General features: G+C 50.0%; 1 protein-coding gene across 1 annotated transcript; it reads left to right on the top strand.

Moving 5' to 3' along the window:
- Window positions 1-6,385: 6,385 nt before the first annotated feature.
- On the top strand, window positions 6,386-8,290 carry LOC146190516 (neprilysin-like). Its single transcript, XM_084600184.1, has one exon. It carries the CDS (start codon window positions 6,386-6,388, stop codon window positions 8,288-8,290), a length of 1,905 nt encoding a protein of 634 aa, XP_084456310.1.
- Window positions 8,291-9,115: the final 825 nt, after the last annotated feature.

Genomic DNA, 9,115 nt, shown 5'->3' with positions numbered 1-9,115 from the left:
AAGAGTATGGTGCTGTTATAGACCTTCGGGAGCAGCTCACAGTATCGTTTTCAACCAAGCGAGCCGTTGACAGCAACACGGACTTCCGGAAAACAATGTTGCGCGTCTCTGACGACCACATAACAATCCCTCCGAGGACGAGCAAGTTCGTCACAGTCAAATGTGATCACAGCACCGACACGCGTGGCATTGCCGAAGCTAACATGTCACTGCTTCTCACTCGACAAGTTTGTGTAGCTCGGGGCCTTGTCGAACTTGTCCGTGGGCAAGCCGAAGTGTTAGTGACAAACTTCACGTGTGAACCCCAGCATTTGACGGCGAACACGACGGTCGCTTATTTTGAAGAACTTGGAGAATGGACAGGCCAGTACGCTTTATCCAACACGTCAGACCTCGACAATGCGACGTCTACAGCCATTCAGACCGATTTGAACTCACGCCTCTTGCCCAGTCAGAAAAGCTGCATAGAGAATCTTATCAATTCGTTCCGCGATTGTTTTGCATCAACCTCCAAGGTCCGACAGACGCCCCTAACGAAGCACCGAATTATAGTTGCCGACGACCAACGTCCACTATGCCAGCGTCCTTACCGGTTGTCTTCAAAAGAACGTGACGCCATCCGCCGCCAAGTAACAGAAATGCTCCAGGACGACGTTATCCAGCCGTCGACGAGCCCGTGGGCGTCGCCTGTTGTCCTTGTCGCGAAGAAGGATGGAACCTTGAGGTTTTGTGTTGATTATAGACGCCTCAACAACGTCACGAAAAAGGATGTGTACCCCCTGCCGCGCATAGACGACTCCCTCGATCGCCTTCGCCATGCCACTTACTTTTCGTCCCTTGACCTCCGCAGCGGATATTGGCAAATAGAGGTTGACGAGCGAGACCGCGAGAAGACCGCTTTTATTACGCCGGACGGTTTGTATGAGTTTAAAGTGCTTCCGTTTGGCCTGTGCTCGGCCCCTGCCACATTTCAACGAATGATGGACACCGTACTCTCTGGCCTGAAGTGGCAGTCATGCCTCGCATATCTCGACGACGTTGTAATTTTCTCGGACACGTTCGAAGAGCACCTGAAACGTTTGCGCGCTGTTTTCGAGGCCATCCGATCTGCTGGTCTCTCTCTGAAGCCCGAAAAATGCCACTTCGCTTTTAATGAGCTGAAATTTCTCGGCCACATTGTCAGCGCTCGAGGTGTTAGCCCAGACCCAGAAAAAACGGCCGCTGTCGCTTCATTCCCCAAACCAGAAGATAAACGAAGCTTGCGTCGATTTCTCGGCCTCTGCGCGTACTATCGTCGCTTTGTTCACAATTTCTCCAAGATCGCTGAGCCTCTGAGCCGCCTGACAAAAGACGCTGAATCGTTCGTTTGGGGCCCCGACCAGGAACAAGCCTTCGCGGAACCCGTCTCCAATGTACACCTATACTTGACCACTTCGACGAAGAGGCTGACACGGAACTGCACACGGATGCCAGTAACATTGGCCTCGGTGCGGTCCTTGTTCAGTGGCAGGACGGTGCAGAACGCGTCATTGCTTACACCAGTCGCACTTTGTCCCGTTCTGAAGTTAACTATTCAACTACGGAAAAGGAGTGCCTCGCTGTCGTGTGGGCAGTCATGAAATTTCGTCCGTACTTGTACGGTCGTCCGTTTCGTGTCGTGAGCGACCATCACTCACTGTGTTGGCTGGCAAACTTGAAAGATCCATCGGGTCGGCTTGCTGGATGGAGCCTTCGGTTGCAAGAATTTGACATTACTATCGTGCACAAGTCCGGCAAGAAACACAGTGATGCTGACTGTCTGTCCCGCGCCCCTACTCCCTGCCACACGGACGGCTGCGACGACGATACCGCTTTCCTCGGTGTTATCACGTCGTCCACGTTAGCCCGAAAGCAGCGGGCCGATTCTGAACTTTTGCCCCTCATCGAATACCTCGAAGGAACCGGGTCATCTCCTCCTCAGCTCTTCAGGCGCGGACTGTCGTCATTTTGCTTGCGCGATGGTGTGCTCTACAAGAAGAACTACGGTCCAACAGAAACTGTTTATCTGCTAGTAGTACCCACCACGCTTCATGACGAAGTTCTTCGTGCGTGCCACGACGACCTTTCTTCCGGCCATCTCGGTTTTTCTCGCACATTGGCACGGATACGCCGAAAGTACTACTGGCCCAAGCTAGCTGCCATTGTGCACCGCTACGTCCGTACCTGCCGTGAGTGCCAGCGGCGGAAGACACCGCCCATTTAACCAGCTGGCCTCCTGCAGCCTATCGATCCCCCAAAATTCCCATTTCAACAGGTAGGCATGGACTTACTGGGGCCATTCCCAAAGTCCTCAATGGGTAACAGGTATATAGCGGTTGCCACTGACTATCTCAGCCGCTACTGTGAGACCAAGGCCATTCCCCGTGGTGCCGCAGAGGAAGTTGCGCATTTCTTCATTCATAACATTGTACTCCGTCACGGCGCCCCAACAATCGTCTTAACTGACAGGGGAACCTCGTTTACGTCGGCACTCACGAGCGAGGTCCTTCGACTCAGTGGCACCACCCACCGAAAAACAACTGCCTATCATCCTCAAACTAATGGACTAACTGAGCGGCTTAACAAGACAATTGCCGACATGATTTCTATGTATGTAGACGAGGATCATGGAAACTGGGACCGAATTCTGCCATACATCACGTTCGCATACAACACTGCGCTTCAGGAAACCACACGCTTCACTCCATTTCATTTGGTCCATGGACGCGAACCTTTCACTATGCTGGATGCCATGCTTCTTCCGGATTCTGTTCCCTCCACTGTCGTGGGGGCTGACCAATTTATTCGTGACGCAGAAGCCGCACGCCAACTTGCCCGACAGCGAATTCGGCACCAACAAGTACACGACGCCCAGCGATACAACCTGCGACACCGAGAGGTGACTTACACACCCGGCGATCAAGTCTGGGTTTGGAGCCCAATACGGTTGCGAGGGCGCTCTGAAAAGCTTCTGCGCCGTTACTTTGGACCCTACGAGGTGCTCCGTCGCCTCAGCGCGGTGAACTACGAGGTGTTACCACAAGGCACTGTCCGCTCCTCTCGGCATCCGAAGTCTGAAATAGTTCACGTCGCCAGAATGAAGCCTTATTACAGTCGTTAAACAATTTTAGGGTCCAAATCAGAGCCAGAGACTCCCGTATAACTTGCCCCGATTTTCTATTGTTCCCTTACGTTTGCGGCATCGGGTCGATGCCTCCTGGAAGGGGGGCAATGCCACACCGCTGCCCATCTTCTAGCGCCACCAAGTGGCCGAACGTCTTGGCGCGTGGCTGAGCGTCGTCCTCGTCTGTCTCGAGCTTCGCTTGATTAAAAAAGGGCAGCTCGGTTGTTCTGTTTGCTACGTGTGTTGGTGACAATATATATATATATATTACAGAGAAAGCTTAAGGATGTAAGATAATAGATCAAGAAGTTAAAAATGTGTACGCGACCGAGGACAATCAAAGGGAGCCGGCAAACGGGGAGCCATTGATGAAGTTGTGTCATACCATACCAGTAAGTCATACCAGTTTCAATGACGTTGTGACATGTGACGTCATCACTGTGTTGAACAAATAGAATTTCACTGTCATAACCTCGGGATTTTCAGCAGTTGATTGAGCTTTAGGCGCATGCATGCCGCTCGGGAGCGTAGCTGCGGCGTTTCTCAGGCTCGCGGCGTGCTGTAACCACGGCCAGGGAGAATGTGTTCGATGCGTTAGGGAAGGGAAAATAGCGCTTAGATATGGCAAACTCGCCTAAAATTTTTAGACCTCTTTACAGTTACGCAGTAAGACTGTTTGGTGTGTTTCAGTCACCAGGTCATCATTCCGTGCCATCCCTATCACTTCATACTCAACTGATCCGACCTGATTAGGCACGAACGAATTACGTTTGTGGTTACTGATACCACGTTATATCTCTTAATTTCGCTGTACGTCCCAAAGCGCGCCTAGTTCGCCAGAAATCTTTTAATGGCTTTTAACAAAGTATTGTTTCACTATTATGTGTACAATACTGCAAGGTAGCTTTATGACGTGTCGAATATATCGAGTCTCCAGCAGCTTAAGTCGGTTTGGGACGTTAAACTACGATACATATTGCGATATACCAGTTGACTAGACATTTTGTTACAGATGTCCTTTTAAAAACTGAGGCCTGCAGTTGCTCACGTACACTGTCTATAGAACATTCGAACGGCGTGCTTTGTTGTGAATATACGACAGTTGCTGTTGCCTGGCGGATACTACATGGCCCTTAAATACGCTAATTCAACACGATCATTGGAAATGTGCATGCAGGATAAGGCCTTATTTCACGTCCTAGTGCAGTCGTGAATTAAAAACAACCTTATGGTGCATCGCCCGTTCGAGGGCTCTAGACAAGTGTGTAGAGGACTGTACAAGCGGAACGAGCTGATATTTACTTGTCACCGCCAAGTATTTTCAAAGCTTAGCGCTAGAAGCCTAATGTAAAAATAATTGGTGTTGTTCGGCGTTGGTCCCCCAGCTGAAGCCCCACAGCTTCTATAATGACGTCACCGTGTCACGTGACATGGCCGAACATTGATTCATTGACGAGATGTGCAGTGTCATGACCACGGCGAGTGGACGGCTTCCAGTACGGAAGTTCCGTAATTCTTAGACTGACATCTTTACTCAATGCAAAAGTCGCGCAACTTGTATGGCGCATAACTTGACCTTCAGCTTACCCCCCAAAGTTAGCCAACAGTGCCATATCTTAGCAATCTAGTCAACAGAAAGATCAGTCGATAAACTTTGACATTTGACATTGTCACCTGACCTGTCCAGCAGGTACCGAAGACAGGCGGATCTCGGTCGCATCGCCTGCCAAAGGCTCAGCCGACCAGCCCACGGCTATTGCGGCAGAAGACAAGGGTTTGCACCTAGCCTCACCTGCGGGCCGCAATCCCAGGAGCGGAAGCAGCGCCGTTCGTGAAATGAGCGGCCGGCTACACGCGGCGACGACCAGCGCTACCAACACTGCAGCCTGCAAGCGCCATGAGACGTCTTTTTTGGTGGTTATCCAAAGCGAAGCGCAGCGTACTTCCTAGCCATAATGGCGGTCACTGTCATAACGCCTTGATAGCATTCCTCTCCGATGTAGAAAAAAAAAAGATAATGTAGTAATCTCTTCCGGCCACGTGACTCTATGATATGTTTTGTGACTCCCGCTAGACAAATCTAAACCAATTATAAAGTCAGGCTCCAATTGTACACAAATCGCAGGTTGCATTTCAACTCTATGCAACAAAGTATAAAAACGAGAGCAAGGGAAACAGGCAAAGGAAGCAGAGTGGGTCAAGGAACACGCGTCGGGCGACGGATATATATGTTCAAAGAATGCAGTGCGAAGGAAGAAAGCGGAAAACGATGCGGCGCAATTGTGTGGCAAAAAAAAAAAAAAGAACGCGCACGAGGTATAGACACACACGCAGACGCTCTGTTCTTGGTCCGTCGTGCCTGGCACGCTTTACTTAGGAGTTAATGGGTTGCCAACCTAATGAAGTTTTCAGAATGGAATGAATTCCAAAAAGAACAATTAAATGTACACCAGGGAGTCATGTGGACGATGATTTTTGCCTGAAGAATAGGATGCAGCTTCCTCAGAACAGGGTTAACTCGATTTCGTTGGAGATGCATTCGTGATGCAGTATACGTACAGTTAAAGAGGAAATGAAGATTATGTTGAAAGGTCTGAGATAACAGCAAAATGAATGAAAAGAGTGGCAGCAACAGAAATGTGTGTATGCGTGCAAGTCTTGTATGGAAATGAAAGTTTCAAGCTACCTACCAATGCAACAAATTTTCGTTTTCGCTCCAATAAAATGTTTTTGCGAAAGTTCTGTTATCCCACACATGCTCATCGGCATACAATTGTAAGTTACCATATTATGTGAAAACGAACCCTGAATAGGCAAAGAGATTAGCCCATAGTAATCAAGACATACGCACATGACTGCGAGGCCTACTAACTCGGTCCGACTAGGGGTACGAGGGCCACGGGTTTGATTCTCCCCTCGGGATAGTTCGACCATGTCACGTGCTCTCGCGACGTCACAAAACACGTCAACAACACGGTGCTCGGCCCTGTGTTGTCGCCATCACCGTCATTTGTTCGCAACTGAACCATTAACTATGTTCCACAGAATCTGCTTGCTGGAAAGGAAACGCACACATACTAAATTAAAAGGTCATTTGCAGCGTCCGTAGTTATTCAGTCTATATGTGCAGCTTTAGCACACTTCGCTTCCGTCAATAGTGTGTCACGAGTAACTCAGTATACCGGCAACCATCGCTACATTTCACGGCTTCTTATTGCTATTACCGGTTCCTTCCAGGTTTCTATGCGTCCCGTGTCGAGAATCGAGGTTGTCGTGGCTGTGTCCGCTCTCGTTGTCCTCATGGTGGTAGCGGTATATGGGATAATCCAAATTGTTTGGCTCCGTGCACCGGCCCTCTCCAACGTGTGCCCAAGCCACGCCTGCCTCGCCTACGCCGACCGGCTCCTCATGTCCATCAACAAGTCCGTGAACCCTTGCAAAGATTTCACACGATTCGTTTGCGATGGCTGGCAAAGAAAACACAACCTGGACGTCTGGGAGGATCAATTCGGGAACCTCCTGACTGAGCTTGATCGGCACCTGAAATCCGTCGAATGGCGCGTAACTGGGCAGAACGAAGAGCAGCGGGCCGCCGCCGTGTATCGCAGCTGCGTCGCCGTGCTCGAAGGCGATCGCGATGAGCTTCCAGCGGTCAAAGCAGCGCTCATAAAAGCGGGCATCGTGTGGCCGCAGCCTTCGGCAGGAGCGGACGCGCTGCACGCGCTGCTGTACAGCTCCCTCAGGCTGGGCTGGGACGCGTTACTACACTTCGCCATTGATGACACGGAGGAGCTGGTTGTGTCGGCCGGGAGGTCCTTACATTTCGTCATCTTCAAGCCTTGGTCCAGCGAGACATCATCAAATGAGGTCTACTTTGAATTTCTCAGGAGCAGCTTCGGGCGTGAAGGCGCGCCAGCCATAGATTACAAAGATATGTCGTCCATCGCAGAGGATGCTTTTACAGAGCTGTCAGCAATTGGCCAGCCGATTCAAGGACGACGTTATCCAGCTGACTGGTTCAGAAGCGCGCCTGTCGCTGGCCTCACAGAAGATCGCTGGCTGAATGCACTGGCTGCGTTCAACTTGAACCTAACCATGGGGCTGTCTTTTTGGACCATGTCTCCCGAGTACCTCCGGATACTACTGAAGATATGGGAGAAGAATGGCGAAGACAAGTTCCATCTCTTTGTCTCCTGGTGCGTAGTTCAGGTTGCCGCCCTGTACACGAGTCGGCCATTGGTAATGAACTACTACGACCGCTACCCTGAGAAGGCGCACGTCTACCATAAAGCCTTCTGTGTCAGCAGAGCGACGTTCTTTTCAACGCAGGCGACATTCGAGAGATACAATGGTGTCGTACTACAAGGAGGCGCGGACATCGTCGCTAGACATATAACACTCGCAGTACGGTCTGCTTTTAACCAGCGCCTTTCCGGGTGGTCCTATTACGACGAAAACATTACAGTAGTCAGGAACTGGACATCCCTAAATACAGCGTTCCGCAGCTTCGAAAAGACCCACTCGCAAGATTTTAGTTTAGCTCAAGTCCCGGATATGACAGAGTCATTTGTGGGAAACTGGCAAAACTCCGTGCTGGTCAACAACACTGAGGCTGTCTTAGAAATTGTGCAATCACTGTGCAGTCTATGGTACTACATTACGCTCCGGGAAGAGGATGATTTTCAGCTGATGCCCTACTCTCTTTCCTTTCCCCTATTCGACATAAGACTGCCCGCAGCACTCAACTACGGCGGCCTGGGCTGGGAAGTTGCTGGAGCCATTGGTAACCTCTTCATTGATTCTTACAAGTATGCCAACAAATCGCAAGATCTAACCAATTGCATAGCACCGGCAGACAGCGCAGAAGATGTTGAGTACTACGTTGCTTACGCTAGCGGCTATGGCGCGGTCGTTGACGCCTTCAAGAGCAAAGACTCTTCTCTATCGCCAGCCATACCTTCGCTTGAGGAATACAGCTCCCTACAGCTGCTTTTCATCGCGTCGTGCTACCACATGTGCCCTGGTAAAGAAAAAGGAAGCCAGCCATTATGCAACACGCTTGTGCAGCATGTTCCAGAGTTCTCGGAGGCCTTTCACTGCGCTCCAGGAGATCCCATGAACCGTTCCTACCAGTGCCCAATGCCATGAAGACTGCGGTTGAAAACTACGAGTGAAGCGCCGTTGATTACCTTTTTTTTTTTTTTGTTGAGTGTGTTTTGTAGCCAGACGTCCTGACATCTTGTGATCTCCATTGGTGTGTATTATGTAGTCTGGATAGCGTTACCATAGCAAGTTTGCAGATTAGAACACACAGTGCTCGTAATTGCGTTAACCTAATGGCGAATTGTGAGTCAGTTACCTGTATGCTTTGAATATAGGATGGGTCGGCTTTTGTTGTTTTCGTTTGCTATGCGTGTACTGAATTCGGCAGTAAGCGCAGTGAGGTACCAAGACACTGAACAAAACTATGTCAGCGATAGGTTAGGGATAAATACGAACCTTTTCTTACGTGTCTTTTCATGCGCCGTTCCTCAGGAAGCCAGTGCGGGTTCACCTGTGCCTGGTCTCTTGACGACAGCATTTTTACGGTGTGGAATCGGACGTCATGCCTTTCAATTATTTTAGGGATTAGTAACGGACTTTTACTGCTAGCATTTCACGGTGAAACACGAATATGTAGCTACTTTGGGGGCAGCGCTAACGTAAACACGAGCCAATCACCTACAGTTCTGCAACGAGTGCACTTTGTTCGCACGGACTCTGTAGGCAAGTCGCTGTTCAGCATCTCGGCTATCCGTGAACTGCTGGCGAATATAAACTATAAACCGTTTGTCATACATCACTTCCTTGTTGCAGAATATAATGGTTTTCTTCTCTATAGCCTGGTCCATCAGATTATGACGCGATAAAGTTAGGGATCACCCGATAACTATGGTGGTCCTGTTGCAATGCTCTCCAAAAAGGGCTGGACAC

The sequence above is a fragment of the Amblyomma maculatum genome, chromosome 4 (assembly GCF_055883805.1).
Source record: "Amblyomma maculatum isolate TAMU_Amacu chromosome 4, ASM5588380v1, whole genome shotgun sequence".
NCBI classification, from domain to species: domain Eukaryota; kingdom Metazoa; phylum Arthropoda; class Arachnida; order Ixodida; family Ixodidae; genus Amblyomma; species Amblyomma maculatum.
Note: the sequence above shows the minus strand (reverse complement) of the source record. Positions and strands in the feature narration are given on the sequence as shown.